At 53.9% G+C, this 17688-nt stretch overlaps 4 protein-coding genes across 4 annotated transcripts; 2 read left to right on the top strand and 2 right to left on the bottom strand.

Moving 5' to 3' along the window:
* Positions 1 to 7658: 7658 nt before the first annotated feature.
* Positions 7659 to 9455, top strand: B0T26DRAFT_675194 (uncharacterized protein; the record flags this gene model as incomplete). Its single annotated transcript, XM_060439799.1, has 1 exon — positions 7659 to 9455. The coding sequence occupies one exon, from the start codon at positions 7659 to 7661 to the stop codon at positions 9453 to 9455; it is 1797 nt and encodes a 598-aa protein (XP_060295560.1).
* A 1533-nt stretch (positions 9456 to 10988) lies between these two features.
* On the bottom strand, positions 10989 to 12741 carry B0T26DRAFT_707157 (uncharacterized protein). The gene is made up of 5 exons (XM_060441841.1): positions 12108 to 12741; positions 11880 to 12034; positions 11743 to 11814; positions 11483 to 11675; positions 10989 to 11380 (listed from the first exon to the last, which is right to left on the bottom strand). The coding sequence occupies exons 1-5, from the start codon at positions 12418 to 12420 to the stop codon at positions 11307 to 11309; spliced, it is 807 nt and encodes a 268-aa protein (XP_060295561.1). The 5' UTR covers positions 12421 to 12741; the 3' UTR covers positions 10989 to 11306.
* Positions 12742 to 14329: 1588 nt separating this feature from the next.
* Positions 14330 to 15462, top strand: B0T26DRAFT_646526 (NADP-dependent oxidoreductase domain-containing protein; the record flags this gene model as incomplete). The annotated part of the gene is made up of 2 exons (XM_060437820.1): positions 14330 to 14686; positions 14758 to 15462. 2 exons carry the CDS (start codon positions 14330 to 14332, stop codon positions 15460 to 15462), a joined length of 1062 nt encoding a protein of 353 aa, XP_060295562.1.
* A 405-nt stretch (positions 15463 to 15867) lies between these two features.
* Positions 15868 to 17088, bottom strand: B0T26DRAFT_853368 (uncharacterized protein; the record flags this gene model as incomplete). The annotated part of the gene is made up of 2 exons (XM_060447666.1): positions 16574 to 17088; positions 15868 to 16477 (listed from the first exon to the last, which is right to left on the bottom strand). Exons 1-2 carry the CDS (start codon positions 16789 to 16791, stop codon positions 15868 to 15870), a joined length of 828 nt encoding a protein of 275 aa, XP_060295563.1. The 5' UTR covers positions 16792 to 17088.
* Positions 17089 to 17688: the final 600 nt, after the last annotated feature.

Consider the following 17688-nt stretch of genomic DNA (forward strand, 5'->3'; position numbering starts at 1 on the left):
TGAATCATAATTAATCATCATTTCCCCAAGGACTTGGAGTGTCCATCGCCTTCCTTTCCACTTCTTTCCCACACCCAAATGGCCGCCCGCCAACCGACGTAGGACAGACGCGTGTTTTGATCCTTCGACTCCGAATGCTGAGGTGAGCATCATGCAGGCATTCGCCGCCAACATTCAAGAGTCCAGAGCTGACGTTGGCTGGTGGCGAGCCAGAGAGCCTAATTGGCCAGCTTTACGGGTCCGACATTTGACAACACCCCCTTTGGTCATCAATGCGAGTTAATAAGCGGGGTAGGTCGTGAAAATCCGAGAGGAGCGAGGACAATGCCTTCAGATTCAAGTCATATATTGATGAGTTTTGGGCCACTTTCCTACGCAACAAAACATGGTGCACTTTTGCTTACAATAGTTGGTAGTTCTTTACGGTAATTATGCCTGTTGGTTTGATATCGGCGGGGAAAATGCCCCCCCCCCCCCCCCCCCCCCCCCCCCCGGCCCGTTCTAGACGCCGTCGTGTGCTCTATTTACCGAGTACGAGCTCTGCGAGAATCCTCTCGGATACTGCCGACTCATTATTGAAGTGCATTGTTTTCTAGATCGAGCCTGACAGTCATAATTACGCGAGCTATTGCAACTGGAGAACCCCGAGTTTCTACTCGATGATCGGCGATCACGTCAGCCCAGGTCAAAAACGATTCAACCAACGACTCTACCTACCCGTCAAATGCGGGACCCGATAACAGGCCCAGTCCTTGGCTGCGGCCGCTAGACCAATTCCTGAGAAACATGGAACTTTCCGAGAAATCGGGGAAGAATTCCACTCCCCTCTTTCATCACCACAAATCCAGTCTTGTATCGTGCTTGTACTTGTTGTATATGACATGTACCTGTCCGGGTTGAAATACTCGGGACTCGCTCGAGGCTCGGTGAATAATATCACTTGTGTCTCACCACCAAACTGCCCAAGGCCCTGCTTCTGAAAAAGCGTACGGGAAGGAAGATGAGGGAGACGGGGAAATTGATGACATCCAGCTTTATTCCGAACCTCCCAGACTTCCCCACGTATAAGCAATGCAGGATTGCAACACTGACACTTGTTGCAGTTCAAACAAGACGAAAACCTACCAGAAATCTACAGCAGGTACGACAACAACCCGATGGCCATGGCTCAGATCCTATACAACCAAAGGAAATCAACCATGTCTTCCTTATTCTTACGGCGCGGTTGTGTGCGCAGGCTCTAACTTGGTGAAAATGGAGACACTGCTCACCACCCGAACTTTTCCCAACGCTGTCGTGGTTAGGCCGTTGGAATCGGCTGGGCACTGGGAGTGCACCTTCATTCGGAAGTTTGCTTCACAAAAAACGAGCTTTGCGAATCTGGGCTAATTCAATCACCCTCCTGGCCAGCTGCAGCCTCCAGTACTCTGGCCGCTTCTCATTTGAGGCACTCTCTACTGCCATTGGCCGTGAAAAGAGGCCAGTCCAATACCTCGCCGATATGTTCGAGTTTCGACAAATTACATGATACGAGGGGATTTTCAATCCTTCTGTCGGGAGACGTAGGCTTTCAAGGCACCGAGGTTGTAAGTCAAGCTTAATAATTAGTAGGCATTCCCATGGCGAGCTTGATTACCAGACCCCGTTGCCAGACGCTATTCCCCGTTGTCTGAGCAAGTTAATACCATCATGTCAAGATCAGATGGCATAACTGCGGCTGATTTACGATCATAGGTAACATTCATGGGAGCCCAGAAAACCATGACTCAGACACTCCACCCACGGAAAAGAGAAAACCCCGGCAACCGGGCAGCTGAGAGAAATTGCAGACTAATTATTGGTTCCAATCACAGAACAGCCGATTCCCTGTTACTCTCAACTCATGCGTAGGACCGGCCACGCGTCCTAAGCCACAACCCAAGCATGTTGCCTGAAGTTAAGTGGCGAAAAGGTGTGAATCAGGGGGCTGGGTCTCCACGGGACGCTCGAATGAGGAGCTCGATAAGGAAAACAATTAACCAAGAGCCATCACAGAGCTCGAAGCGTGGAAGGAAGAGGCCCGAAATTCATTTCGGGATAAGACTGGATGGGAGAAGTCGTCTCCGAGGAGACTGCGCCACGTGGAGCGTATCTGTACCGAAGGGTTTGAACCGCAATGATGCGAATGGATTACAAGCCTCTCTCAACATGTCAACAAATCGGCCAGCGTGGATGCGTACCCAGTCTTGTGGCAAGATACTACACTATCCCGGATCCGTTGAAGCGGTGACAGTTCCAGCTCAAAGATAAGAAGCAGCTAAAACAAGAGCGATTAGGTGAAGTTTTCGAGAAGAGGAGACACACAGCAGAGTCTAACGTCATGTCATACACACCATAGACTGTGTTGTCGCGGTCACCTTGACCTCAACCATATCATAGGAGGCCCTTTCCAGGTTGCTCAGGTAGCATGCTGTGTGGCGGCCCGGGCAAGTCACCCCTTTCAGTTCCTTTGTCAGGTTCAGCACAGCAGGGCACAAGAGAGCCAATGATGACAAGATTCACAAAAGCCATGAAGAGAAAGCAGTTCACGTGACTTGGAGCCCAACCAGTGTTGCTGCATGCACCCAAGCCCGGGGTTACACGATGGAGGGCGGCTGGCAAGATAATTACCTTAATTAACACGAAAGTGCATACTCTTTGCAATATTACCCCGTAAAGAGAAGAGGGGAAAGTCAACAGGAGGTAGAAGGGAAAGGAAGAAACATCAGTGGACACGCGGAATAAAGAGGTCAGCTCTGCCCCAGCCGTACGGCGCCTGGAGGAAGGGGATGGGTTGTGCATATCTAAATAAAGACACCTGCATGAAGGAGATGGGGGTTGGTGGAGGGGTTGAGATGAAATGATGGGGTTGCAGGGGAGACCAGAGACATAATGCATGGCTGTTCATGTCGTCCCTCGGAGGCAAGACATGCACTCACTGCACACCACAGCACCACCACACCACCACACCACCACAGCACCACCAACCTCAACCCACAGAAAACCCCCGGCCCGTCGTTCAATCAAAGGGAAAAATGATGAATCGAATTTTATGTCAGGAAACTCGTGATCTCGGTCAGCAGCAGCAGGTGCAGCTGTCAGGTCTGATTCCTGTGCCGCCCACGACACACTGGCCACTGCGGCACGGATTTTGGCGTGGCTCGACCCGATACGAAGGGGCAAGCTGCGCCGAGCAGGCCCTGTTGTTGTAGAACTGTTGGCTGCCAAGGCGGACACTCAGACAGAGCAACATGCTGGCTGATAACCTGATGGAGGATTGCGGCTCATAGCATTGACGAGACTTTGTTCGTATGGACTGCTATTCAAGGTCTTCTAGGGATATCCATTTACTATCACTGTTCTTGTTAGTTGACGCTTCACTGACATTGATGGAAGGCGAATGCTGTGGAGCCACGTTTTCCACAACCATTTTCTCGCTCGCCGAGACAAGGGCCGCAATTGGATGAACGGGCCGAAAAAAAATGACGACAGCTCGACGAGGGTGTAGGACAAGAAGGAGAAGCAAGCAAGCGCTGTCGCATTGCGTGCAGCCCACCTCAGTTTGGGTTTGCGGTGCAGCAGCGAAGGCACAGGTGCTTGCTGCGCGGAGAGACGCTTGGCTGCCAACCGACGCCAATGATGCAATCACCCTGGGAAGAAGTGGAGGAGCGCAGGGCATGCAGCTGCAGTTTCACAGGGAAGCCTGGGGAGTGGGGAAATGCGAGGATCGGGGGAGCACGACGAGCCCAAGGCTGAAGTTGGCAAGTTGCACAACCCGAATGACTTGACTGGAGTGAGCTGGGCTGTTCGAGCCTTTCAAACCCAGAAAGCCCCCAAATCCGAATAGCTGAATAGGAGGAGCTCGATCTTGTCGATCATCAGCGCGCTTGCGCTTGTCGGTTGCCCAGATCGTCGTGGCGCATCTATCGGCTGGTTTGTGTGAATTGGTCCAGATCAATCGGCAACCCGGACAAACACCTGTTCACCATCCAGGCCCAGGACTTCGCCGACCGGGGCTTTTAAAACCAAGCGATGTCAGATACCCCCATACTTGGGGTTGCAAAAACAGGCCGCGTCTTCCAAGTAATTTAGGTTCCAGGACCCTCTCCCGAAGCGCCTCCCAAAAGGCGCTTCCCGCGCTTCCCGAGGACTTAAATCGAGTGGGTTCAGCTCCAGCTGCCGAGAGCCGCCATCAACATGGGATGGATGATGGATGAAATGCTTCTCTCCTGCTCAGGCCCGCCGTTCGGAGACACGCCGAGACCACCCCGCAATATTTGTGAACGTGCTGGGGGCCAAAGAAGGTGGTGACTGTGTCGGGCCACAATAGGCCCCCTTTTTGACCGTCTTGGTTTACAGGCCTCTCTCGTGCATTTCGTAGGCGATCTTTTCGAATTCGAACGTGCAACTGCTACTCTACTAACCCGCACAGCCGGCGGATAGAGCACATACACGTGCACTAAGGTGCAGAAGGTGGACGCCAACATGTAGCGTTGCATCAGGGACAGCGAGCGCACAGAGCTTCGCCGCCGTTTTGGATAGGGTCGGTGTCTCAGATTTTGTCCATCCCTCGGCTGTGCGCCTGTAAACCTACCCACTGCTCAAGAGTCAAGCCACAGTGATTGCTCGGTTAACTAAAGTTTATTCCCAGAAAGCGAACCAAATTCGGCCAGGAAAGGAGAAATACATGCGTAAAAGGACTCGCTGAAGGTCCGCGAAGCAGGCTAGCATCCGCGAGGGGGAAATTTGCTCCCTATGCAGCCTCCCAGGAGCCTGGAGGCACGACATTTGGCTTCAGCGCAGCGAGGTGAGTCAGTGCGACCCTCCTACAGCCGCTCGTGGCTCCCCAACCAGACTTGCCAGACTAACGCAGGTAGCAGAGAATGCGCCGTATCAGGGGCAAGCCCGCATTAACGATGTTTGAGGGATTTGAGTGTCGCCTAGACGTGAATGAGCCTCCCAACAATCGAGCCGATCCACCGCCTTGCTAGCTGCTGCTTAGGGAAAGAGGGAAGGCGGATGCTCTTTGGCTGGCGCTAGAACCAGAAACAAGCCAGCCGCGACGAGTCTGCGCCGTCTCGTCGGCCGGGGTCCCACACACAGGGCTGCGCGAAGGCTAGGGCAAATCTTTTGCGGGGTTTGGTGATTCCTCGAGTTCCGGGAAACCCGTCTGATGCGCATCGATTGTGGCGGATCCGATCGTGGGTGATTTTCCAACGTTAATGCGAAGCAACGGTGCCAGGAACTGGACTGGGATTGAGTCGCGCGAGAGCAAAAGTCGAGGCCTGACGAGCAGCTTCGCGCGGGATTATTCTATGTAGATTCGACAACGATGGAGGCTTCTAGCACGCCGGCGAACAAGAGTCTTCGTAACTGCGAGGCCGGAAGGACGCCGCAAGCCCGCAGACAAGCAGCGAGCGAGCCTCAGGTCTGAGACCGTCTGTTCTGGGCAATCCGTCTCTGACATCAGCGTGGATCCTAGCTAGTGGGTAGATGGGCGAGCTGGCCCGTTCTTGGGCCTCCAAAACCATGGCAAGGCTATTTTTCGACAGTAATCGGCTGCGGCGTTATGAAGATGGCGGCCAGAGGCGCGTCAATCCTGCTGCCATCTCTGCTAACATCAGTGTGAATGGCGAAGAGTCTATAGTAAACAACAATTCTCTTGCCTTCAAACCCGTCAAGCCCGCGACAAGCAACCTCGGGCGGGTCTCGTGTGGACATTCGAAGATCGGCTTGATGCCAACTGATGCATCCACGCAGGAGAAGGGAAAATGGTACAGGGATGGGCCGTTTCGAATCGCTGGCGCAAGACCACCCAATTTTTCCAGTCGCGCGAAGGCGATTGGCCTCTTCCCCAGAGGGCAAGAACGTTTATTGCGCCTGATTGGGCGAGCCGAGTGTGAGTTGGCCATTGGCGTGCATTCCGAAGGGTACAAGGGCCGTAGCAGGCTTGCCCCCTGCACTAGCAGCCATTGCCGCGTCTTCATAGCCCCTCTCGTTACTGCCTTCTAGCTCATAGCTTGGTACATAAAGCCCTCCCTGTCGCTGCTTAGCTCATCTCGCATCTTTCTGCACCGCGTTTGGCTCCCTGATTGGCCGAAGCGGCCCCATCCTTGGGCTCTGGCCCCATTCAACGACGATTTCACACGCCCATTTTTGCCTTGCTGCAGGCTCGCTCAATCACCATGGCTTTCTATCCGCTCGCCCCTGCTTCCGAAGTCATCCCCTGCCACGACCCACCGCCGTCCACCAGTCGTTTTGCTTCCTATCGCTCTCTGACCCCGCCCACTTCCCCCTTCTCCAATCCCTCCGCCATCACTCATCGATATTCATCTCTCGCTTGCACCCTCTCCTCCTTCCTCTCTCTTTCTTTACTGCTTCGCCAGCACACCGCCCTTCCTTTTCACCCCCTCGACCTCTTTCCCTCTTCCTCCATTTCGTGGCGCCGTCGTCTTGCCGTCGGCGTTGTCGTTGCTGCCCCGTCATAGTCGTTGTCGAGAAAAAAGCACAGCCATCGTCGCATTCCCTCGAGATTTCAGAGCACTTCGACCGTAAAAAAAGAGTTTCGGAAGCTATCAGCAAATCATCTTTTTAATCCTTGTATTTTATTTGCGCAATTCTCCATTTCTTCGCCAGCATCCTCGAGCCTCGGCTTGACTCGACAGCCATAATTCCACGCGGTCGCGCAAACACAGTCAGATCGGAAAGGAAGTTTCGTGGTGTTCGGGACAAGGCACGCATACATTCCAAATCGTCAACGAAGTCTCCAACCCTCGTCAGCCGACCATCGAAATTTTTTTTTTTTGCGACACTTGCATCAGAAGACAAGACCTGCGGTTTTACAACGGACAATAAAGTGGAAACCAAGTCTAGGTGCCTGCGCCGCGCTAGAGGAGAAGGGGAAAACCGCTAGCTGGGCCAGTCCGCGACGATTCTTTTGACTCCGGGAACAAGGCGCGACCCGCCGATTTGAACGCGCCGTCTCGCTTCGCAGGGTGCGTTTCGGTCCCCACGGTCAAGGCTCGCTGCTTGCAGTCCACAGTTCTGTCTCTTGATTTCCAGGGTTGTGTCTCGCCACCGAGCCACCCTCATCACTTTCCCTCGCCTGACGGATTCGACAATCACTCTTCTTCCAGCTTTCTCTTCGCCAGTCTTTTTCTTATCGCCCTGTCGCTCATTCAGCACCTCCGATATTTTTTTCCCGTTCAGCCCCCCAAAATCGTTAATCGACTCTTCCCTGCAGCCTGCGGATCTCTCTTTTTTTTTCCGACTCCACCAACTCAAGGATTGGATTTTTCTTTGGCACCAGGCATTTCCGAATCTTTGTCGTTTTCGCATCCCTCCCAGAGAGTTATAGAGCAAGTCGCACAAAGCCGAGCGTTTGAACACGTCCTCTTTGCCCGCGAAGAACTGCATCGCCTCATGCTTAATATTCACCTCCTATTTTCCCGTCAATTCTCTTCGTAATTGCAGTCGGTCGGCTTCCCGCCTTGTCGCCTTTTCCACACGACGCTACCTGTCACTCCTCGCTTCCGACTCGACGACGCGTGTCAGTCCAATATTCCGCAGGAGCCGAGACAGATTCGACCGATACATCGTTGTCGCCACACGTCGTTATGGACGCCGGAGGTATCGCCCAAATGTCGCATCCTTCTTTCGGTATCCCCTCGGCCCTAGCATCCCGACGAGGCGGCCAGAACATCAAGCCGCTGTCATTCGAGACGGCCAAGTCCCCGACCGATATCGATAATGGCGCTCCCACCCCAAGAACCAGCCGATCCCACCTGCTTGCTGGTCTCCGTACCGCGCCCAAGTCTGCGTCGGCTGCGAGCTTCTCAAATGGCCTCCCTTCGCCAACCGTCGCAACCAATGGTCGGAATCGTATCTCGATGACTTCTAACATGTACGACAATGCCAGTTTGTTAAGCGGACCCAAGACATCGTTGCCTCGGTTCGGTGCTGGTCATCAGCAACAACATGGACACAACTCTAGCATGGGCTATGGACAGCAACTGCAGCAACAGCAGCTACAGCAGCAACAACAGCTACAGCAGCAACAACAGCTACAACAGCAGCAACAGCTCCAGCAGCAGCAGCAGCTCCAGCAGCAGCTCCAGCAGCAGCAACAGTATGGGCAGCAGTATACTGCCGATCAGGTTTTGGCACCTCCTCAAATTCAGCTCGACGATCAAACTCAGGAGCAGATCGATCCCAACCTGCATGCTCAACTCTTGTATACCAACGCCTATCTGTCGGAACAGCAGTTGAGACTGCAACAACAGCTCAGGGCGCTCCAGGCCGCAGCGCAGCAGTTCCAGGGTTTGAGCATCAATCCTCAGGTTCAGATGGTCTCGCAACAATCAGGGTATCAAAACATCTACCAGCAGCAAGCCCAGAATCTCCAGAACCTTCAAAACCTTCAAGCCATGATGACACCTGCCACGACACAGCCCCAGGTTTACAGCGTCTACGATCCTGCGACTGGCCAGCAGACGCTGTTCATGGACCAGGGCCAAACGAACCAACTGAACCCTCAATATTACAACCAGGCTCAACTGTCCACCGCGTACTCGAATATGCAGCAGTCCAGCGTTGGCACCCCTCGTGTTCAGGTGTCTCCCCCGCCCGCTGAGGGCAGCAGGACCGGATTCCGCAACCCGTCGCCTCCGCGTCGTTTCGAGTCGCCGGCTGAGAATCCCGTTCCTCTTCCACCGCCCAGCGCAAATGCTTTCCGCCGGGGCCACAAGAAGTCCTCGTCAATTGCTAATGGCAACAAGGGTCAACTGTCAATCGCTACTGATGACTCGCTCAAGTCTACGGGTCCCAAAACAGCCTCCTTCCCGCTAACACCCATGACTGCTGGTTATGGTCCCGGACAGGCTCGAGCTGGCGAGCACCCCGTTCGCCAGCCCCGTAATCCGCCATCGATGGATGAGCTCAAGGCGAAGCCAACTGCCAAACACGAAGGTAGCAAGAATTTCGTCACTCGAACTCGTCGCTCGGCGATCAGCAATCTTGTCCGGGCAGGCCTGGAGCGGCGCAAGGAAGCCCGCAGCTCCGGCAGTATTAGTCCCATTTCTGAGAGCACCGAAGAGATGGTCGAGACCCCGATGACGGACAACGACAGTGATTCTGGTCGTAGCGGCTCTGGAAGCTTGGTTGACCACGATGCCGAGTGCAGCCTGCCTAGTTCGCGGACTAGCACTGGTAGTTGGGGTGCAATTGGATCCGATCGCCCGAGCTCCCGACAAAAGGTGAACCGCACCAGTGTTGATAGCACTGCTTCATCTGACAGCGAGAGTGCTCGCGACCCGGGAAGCTTCGCCAGCCTCCTCAAGAAGAGCAACAGGGAAGCCAAGACGGAGGCCGTCGACGGACAGCGCAAGGCACCAATGCTTGTCCTGACTAGCGCCGAGAGGCGCAAGACGGCTATGTAGGTCGGAAGCTTGTTGGGAGGATAGGAAACCAGGACACATACATTTTACGCTAATTACGATTACGCCCCGCGTCTCTCCTTCACGACTCGGTGATGCTTGAGCTCAAGGCTGGTTGCAGTGCTTCCATGTTCTTGGGCCTTCATCTTGCGAGGGCTTTACGAATTTTCTTTCTTTCTTGTCTTGGGCGCGATGAGCTGGCAACGGGAAACAGACATGACCAACGATATTTTTGTCTGGGGGTTTCAAGCCGCGTTTCTACCTTGGGCGTCGTGTCCAAGGTGTTCCATTTGGGCCCCTTTCCGGTATTATCATTTCGCTTCTAGTCGGGTATTTTGCTCACTTGATGACTTCGACATTCGGCACTGGATTATGGCGATGCTGCAGGACGTTCAGGAGATCTTCCTATTTTTCACCTTCTTGCTGGGGCCGAACACCCTTCAGTATATCCTGTTCTCGGCTGGGGTTTGTTTGCTTGGGAACAGGCATACCGAAGCTTGTCTGGCTGTGGAACTTATCGGGGGGTGATGGACGTCTAGGGGCCACGGCCAAGGAGGTTTACGTGGGAAGATGACATTAGCGTGCAGACACGCACCTCGGATTTGGAATCCAGAGCACATTGGCCTGGCGGGCTGCAGGTTCAAATAGTTCTGTCCACTCATCGAATCTTCGATACTGGGCCATGGATGGCAAAGGAAGGGAAGATGGAAGGGTTACCAATATTGCTTCTTAGGTTCCTTCCTCGAGAACACGAGGCGAGGCGAGGGTGCTGAAAGTGTCGAAAGACTGTTCCCATAGCTACCCTCTCCGTCACCAATCCATGTCCATTCTCTGCCAATAACTTCTTAGTTCATAGCTGACATGCACGACTGACTTATGGCTTGATCGCTGAGGTCTAATTAATAAGTGTTAGTCCAGGGCTATCTCTCGTAGTCGGCAGCGAAGAGTGCCGTATTTTGTATCGAGGCAGGTTTCATTCTCGGGCCAGGTTCATTTGCAAGGTACCTTACCTTGGTCATGGGGAGGGGGATTTAAAGTCTGAGCCTTAATGTAATTAAGCCTGAATAAATCTGCACGCAACGTATTCTTCGTCTCAGACGCTTGGCACATATTGGGGCCAAATCTAACAAATATTTCAGCGAAATAGGTACCCGAATGGAGTTTTCTTCTAGCAGTCTCGAGTCTGTTATGCCTATTTCCCGAGGTCGGATGCATCAGGTAATGTAAATTTTGGGTTGAGGCGATCCCCAAACCGTGTTGAGCTTCTGCTACTTAGTTAGGTGGTCTATGGTTATGTAAATAAACCAGTGTTCTTTTAAATCGGAAAGTGTATGAGATATTTGAATGGCCCAGGCCAGGTTGATGGATACCTCAGGTATATCGAGGTTGATGAGTTGGTGAGCTACCAAATATTAAGGATGAGTGAGAGCCAGGCTTTGAACTGTGTGTATGAAGGACATCGGCCGTGGGAGGGAAGGATGCTTGTCTAGACGAAGTTTATGCCTTGATTTGACTAATAGATGCGGTTTGGAGAATCTGTGAAAGAGATTATGTACCCTGATATTCATGTTGTAGGGGTTGAATCTCGCAGGATTTGCACCCTTTGCCGAATCCGATAACTACAAGAGAATAAAGTAGGTACGTGACTAAGATACAGGATATAACATTTCTTTTGGACCTTGTCCAGTTTTTATTTAACAACCATCCTCTTTTGACTGTCACATCCATATGTCATTCAATAGTGTATGTACAATGCTCAAGTAAGCCCTAGGCATTCCGTCGCTCCCGCGACCGAGAGGAGTGGGCATGAATAAATATACGTGAGATCGTGCTGACTGCACTCTCAGCTAGTGATCAATAGATCAGCTGGTCGTCATAGGCCCTGACGCTTTCGAGGTAGTTGATGACTTGACCGTAGTCTTTGCAGACTGCGAGGAGGTGTTGTTAGTTTTGAGCGGTCTTTGAAACTCGTGGTCGGATGAAAAATGAAGGGGTTGGACTTCGAGAATGGGCGGAAATTTTCAACTCACCATGCTTCGAGTCCCAGCCGTCGGACCCACCGTTGTCGTCGGGGAACGTCGTCTCGTGGCCTTCGAGGGCAATGTCGGCGCTGCACATGATGGCCTCGCGCATATAGTCAAAGCAGTGGATCATGTGCCAATGGTGGTCGTCGGGGATGGTGTGGTTCGCCTTGAGGCCAGAGTACGTCTGGACGATGGCGAACTGATTTCAGAGCGGGGATGTTAGAGAGAGGCCGTGATGCTCGGCAAGGGGCTAGGGAACGTCTTACCAAGCAATGCAGCTGGTGCGTCATGGACGTGGTGAAGACGGTCTTGTCGGGCCAGTCGACGGGTGTGGGGAGCTGAAGGTAAATGGTTAGCTGTTGACATCTGAGGATGATAGGTGGGCAGACACAGGGGCACATACATCGTGGTACTTGTGTGTCTCGTTGACCCACACGAAGCCCATGCCTTTCGGCATCAACATGTTCCACTTCATCAGAACCTCGTCGGTGAAGAACTCAGATGTGTTCATGGGGGCGAATGATTGGTCCGACTTGAATTTTGTGATTTGCTGCGAGACTGGAGTGGTTGGCTGCATGTCAGCCCATTGCGTCTGATACCTTGATAAGGGTGGTGGTGAATGGAACCGCACATTTTGGGCCAACTCCTGTGAAGTCGCCTCCAAAGTCCCACGGATGTGCTGGTGAGGACTGGCGCCACTGGTCTCGCACAAGCAGGGCGAGGATGACGAGGAGCAGGGACGTGTCGATGATCCAGCGGTATGATTGGAACAGCGAAGCAGCTTTGGTCCGCTTCGACTTTCGTTTTCGTGACGGTTGGTGCCACTCGGGATGCTTTTCGTCCCCCATTAGCGACTCGTCAACCTCGGTGCTGGATCTAGCATCGACATCGTCCTGGTGCTGGTCTTGGTGCTGGACGTGCAGGTAGCTGCGAGGTGGCTCCATTTTCTCAGATTCTTACAACGACTGAGTGGAAGAATGTGGGTTATCAGTTACAAGTAACCCTTGTTGAATTTGATAATATATAAAACCGAGGACGGCAAAAGGACCAGCTCTTGGCCTGCCAAGCAGAAGAAGAAAAACAGAGTTGGGAGGGAAATGGAGGACATGCGAAGATGACGATTGGAAGCGAGGTGGAAATGCAGCAATAGGTAAGCTTACACCTGCTCTGTTTTGTGAGGCTTGCTGGCATGGACCTGCGCCGACCCTCGTCTGAGGTTTTGGGGCTGTCCGACGAAACTGCGACGCGCCATAGTGAAGTGTGAGACAAGTGTGTTTCAGTAGCTGCTGAAGCTGGCTCAGGGGCTGACTGGGGGGAGCTCGGATTACTGGAAGTGCCCGTGCGTGCTCAGCAACCATAAAAGGCTAGACACGTGTAGGCCTGTATAGGTAGGCATTGTACCTAGGTATCTATCTACCTGGATTTTTGCATTTGACAATCTCTCTCCAGCAACAGCCTTGAAATTCGGCTGCAATTTGTGTTGATTTGGCAAGTAGTTCGTGATGCTTTTGCTGTGCATCCAGGGGTACATAGATATTCGCGGTTAAAGCGGATAGAAGGCCGGCGCGAAGTCTCAACCAAAGGAGTACAACCTTATGAACACGGCAGGCCACTCATATTGCAGCCCGCTTGTCGCACCGGCTGAGCTCCATTGTTTCAGAACGCCAAGACGACCCCACAGCCCCGCACAAATGTGCGGGAGCGGCTGGGCTCGCTTCGACCTGCCCTGGCGGCCATCGCCGGTGCTTGCTGCCTCTCGAACTGAAGACAAGAGACGGCAACGTTGTGCCGATTTTCATGCTCCCGGTCGATCGGCCCAGCAAGGAATAAGGATCCATTGCGATCGTTCGTTCGGCCAACCGAGTCGGGGTAGAATGAAAGCTAACCGAGCCTGTCGGGACCGGCCACCGTGGGGTCCATTCCCGGCCAGTTACAAAGTAGACTGCCAACAGTTGCAAAAACATAGGTACTGTAGATTCGGGGTTCTAATTTAAAGGCTACTCATAATCCGGACGTAGAAGCGATTAGTAAAGGCAGATTCTGAGACGAAACAAAAATAAGCAACGGCAACTCAAATGGGGTGTTGCCCCCTGGAGTTAACAGCGACAAGATTTGCATATACTCTGCACTTGGTCTCGTTGTCGTGAATTGCGCCTCAATGTGGTGTATTATTGCGTGCAGTACGGAATAATCAGGCCGACGGGGAAATTGTTTCTCCCATGCCAAGTGTTCAGAGTTCACACACACACACATTAGCACAGCCACGCAGTGCATAGCAATACGGATTAGTTTAGAGAGTGATAGTAATAGAAGCTGACGATTACGTAGCAGGTTACTCATCGACCCTTTACGGAGTGGCCTTGAATAAAATACGCACGGTTTGTCAGCACTTCATCGTTGAATGGATACATACTTGTTAATTCGTCTCATTTCAGGCCGTATAACGCCGCCGCGTATCTCCGACTTCTTGGCGAAGTCCGATCTGGACCCCGCTAAAATTGCGTCATTGGCGGAATTGGACCTCCTCAAGTGAGTTATCGCCGGGCGGGCTATAGTTACGGCATCTAGATACTGGCGCCCTTTGAAGCACATTTACAAGTCTATAAAACCTCTCTCCTGGTCTCGAATTCAATCAGAAATTACTTCTTACCTCAATATCAGAAACACGCCGTCATATCTCATCACCTAGTTACCAGTGCCGGTAGGTTAGGTCTGCCCAGTGCAGACGGCGTGCTACCTCGCATCTTTGGTTCTGAGCTGATCAGGTCTCTTCTAGACATTATCAAACCAAGCCCCTGAAGACAAAGACAGGCACATCGCTACGTCGGCTCATCTCTCCACAGTCTCGCAAACATGCCTCTCATCGCCCAGTCGCCCAAGAACCGGATCATCCTGGGGCTCATGACCTTTGGCCCTGACGAGGCGACGGGCGCCCGCGTCACCAACATTGACGAGTACGGCAAGGTGCTCGACCTGTTCCAGTCGCGCGGCTACAATGAGGTCGACACGGCTCGTGTCTACGTCGGCGGCAAGCAGGAGGCCTTTACGCGCGACGCCCGGTGGAAGGACCGCGGCCTGACCCTCGCCACCAAGATTAAGTACCCCGGCGAGCACGGCACCAACCTGCACGACAAGGTCATCGAGTCGCTCAACCTCAGCCTGAAGGAGCTGGGCACCGACACTGTCGACCTTCTATATCTTCACGCTGCCGTACGTTAACCTCCCCGCGCCCTCGCCCGCTACTGACTTTTACTGGCATCTAAATAACGCTCATCGGACAGGACCGCGGGGTGCCCTTCGTCGAGACGCTGTCAGCCATTGACAAGCTGCACAAGGCGGGCAAGTTTGTGCAGTTCGGCATCAGCAACTTTACGGCGTTCGAGGTGGCCGAGATTGTGCTGACGTGCAAGCACAACGGCTGGGTGCGCCCGACTGTGTACCAGGGCATGTACAACGCCATCACGCGGGGCATCGAGCCCGAGCTGGTGCCGGCGTGCAGGCGGTATGGGCTTGATATTGTCGTCTATAACCCCATCGCCGGCGGGCTCTTCTCGGGCAAGATCAAGTCGACCGACATGGTTCCGGCCGAGGGCCGGTTCAGCGACAAGTCGCACACGGGCAAGATGTACCGCAACCGCTACTACCGCGACTCCACGTTCCAGGCGCTGCAGATCATCGAGGCGGCCGTTGACAAGGCCGGCCTGACCATGATCGAGACGGCCCTGCGCTGGGTCGTCCACCACTCGGCCCTCAAGCTCGCCGTTAACGGCGGCAACGACGGTATCATCATCGGCGTCTCTAGCGCCGAGCAGCTCGATGCCAACCTCGCTAATCTTGAGAAGGGCCCCCTACCAGCGGAAGTCGTCCAGGCCCTCGACGAAGCGTGGACCGTCTCAAAGGTCGATACCACCCATTACTGGCACGGGGAGATCAAGTACGGCTACGACACGCGCCAGGCCCTGCTTGGCAGCCCAGACGCGAAATGAGCTGGTCTGGTCTGTGTGCGCAATGCGTGCACGACGAATAAGTAATGCGATATGGAATATGACACATAATTTTCCAGAGATCAAACCCGTAAATAGGTTGCTGCTTGTAATGACACGGCAAAAGACAATTGAGGAAAAAGCATAGGTGTCAGTGATTCTGGGCTTGTGGCCCTTACCCAGATATCTTACCCAATATTTTAAGGGACGTAGCCCCTAGCAAAACAAGAGCCCTCGCCGCTGCCAGACTTGCCATAGCCCGGCAACGGGGCAGCAATAGAGCCAGATTGTTCAGGCCCAAGTTGCTGCGGTGTTTGACTCACCACGGTGACTAACAAGACCAGCCCACAGTTGCCAGTTGGCCTCTCCGCGAAGTACAGCGGCAGCGGCAGCGGCAGCGGCAGCGGCTCAGAACCTTGCGCCCTGTTTCCGCATGACAGCGACAAACGAATCGAAGGCAGCCACGCGCCTGTGCTCAATGTCGGGGAGGCCGGTGTTTTTGAAAACCGAGTGGACGATCTCGTCGGGGCCGTCTTCAGCCGTCAGCTCGGCCCAGGTCTCGTCGGTGTAGTCGTCGAGAGGAACGCCAATGTCAGCGCCGCCGGTGGCGACGAGATCGGGCTGTTGTGTATGCAATTCGGTGCGTACAGCCGGGGGCACGAGCTCGATAACGCGGATGTGTCGCGTCGCCGGCGAGTAAGGTCCAGCCAGCTGTGAGCGGAGCGACCAGGCCAGACTGTGTACGGCGGCCTTGCTCGCGCTGTAGTTGGCGCACCGCGGCATCGGCACCACGGCCAGCCCCGACGACACCAGCACAATGGATGCCGGCGTTGAAGGGCCGAGGGCTGTTAGATGCGGCAGAAACTGTGCGGACATTTGTAGTGGGGAGAGGTAGTTCGTGTGAAGCTCCGCCGTGACGGCCTTGAGCGAGACCGACTTCGGGTTCGTGAAGTCGAGCGTGCGCTGGTAGCCGGCGTTGAGGACGACAGAGTCGAGCGTTGGATATGTTGCCGTGATCCTGGAAACGGAGGAGTGAGCTGTGGTGTTCGGCAGACTGCCGCAGGCAACGGCGTGGGGAGAGCATGTGTTAGATTAGATTGGTTGGGGACTGCACCTCTTCACCCAGCCTTCAATGGCGTCGAGGTCGCCCACGTCAAATGGCTCGGCAGCCACCTTGTCAGCGCCATGCTTGGCCACGAGGGCATCGAGGCGCTCTTTGCGGCGGCCGACGGCAATGACGAAGATACCGCTGGCGATCATGCGCTCGGCGAGAGCTTCACCAATGCCCGATGTTGCGCCAGTGACGAGCACTGTCTTGTAGGGAAAAGGCATGGTGAGGCCCTAACAGCTGTTGGCGGGGTAAATCGGGGTGCTGACCCAAAGTGGGGTTGACGATGGCAGTTTAGCGTCTGGACAGCGGAAGACACCAACCTAATGGTGCCTGGGATGGGACAGAAGAAGTTCCAGCTCGTGAGCTGGGCCAGAACCGGGGACTTGAGACCATATGAATACCCAGTCAAGTTTTCAGAACCACCGGGAAATTGATGGATTCCCCCATTTGCGCTAATTCTCAACCCCTCTCCAATTGCTATTTTGGGGAGAGAGGGGGCTCGGCAGATGAAGGCAGGCGCGCGGGCTCGACTCCAACTCTGTGCCAGTGGTGGGGCACGGAACAGCGGGTTATCTCAGCCCATAAGTCAGGTGGGGGACTTTTGGAACACCCCTGCCTATGGAACAGCCCCTGAATCGGACCCCGCACAACACCACAAACTTCAATTGCCAACAACTTTGTCAATTAATTAGCTACAATGATGAAGTCTTCAGTATCGGATTCTCCTGATTCTTCTCTTTCAGAATAACTAAGGTCCTCTCTGCCAGCCTCTCTCTGTGAGGCACGAACCTCCTCAATTCCAGCGAACTGCGTATTAGGGTCGACTTGGACCTTCCTTCTCTTTCGGCCTCTTGTGCGTTCTAGGCTTTTTTCTGCAGCCTCCAATTGATGCGCCGTATTGGCTAGTTGGAAAACCACGTAATCGAAGGCTTTTGCGGCCTTGCGTATGAAAAGTCGGTCGTTGGAAGTCCGTTTCTGGCCGGCTAGAAAAACCTGCCCCTGAATACGGAAATCCTTCGGCTTTTTAGGGGTAAACCATATAGGCCGGCCCTCCGAATTCTTATTTAGAATGGGGTTATGGACCTCTTGAAGGTCTATAGAAACCGTAGAGGTCAGTT

Source organism: Lasiosphaeria miniovina, assembly GCF_030549165.1.
Source record: "Lasiosphaeria miniovina strain SMH2392-1A chromosome Unknown B0T26scaffold_4, whole genome shotgun sequence".
Classification (NCBI taxonomy): Eukaryota; Fungi; Ascomycota; class Sordariomycetes; order Sordariales; family Lasiosphaeriaceae; genus Lasiosphaeria; species Lasiosphaeria miniovina.

Coding starts and splice junctions, on each gene's coding strand:
- B0T26DRAFT_707157 (XM_060441841.1), bottom strand. CDS start 12,420: ATGGAGCCACCTCGCAGCTACCTGCACGTCCAGCACCAAGACCAGCAC. Junction 12,035..12,107: donor CACAGGAGTTGGCCCAAAAT/GTGCGGTTCCAT, acceptor CAACCACTCCAG/TCTCGCAGCAAATCACAAAA. Junction 11,381..11,482: donor CGGCTGGGACTCGAAGCATG/GTGAGTTGAAAA, acceptor ACCTCCTCGCAG/TCTGCAAAGACTACGGTCAA.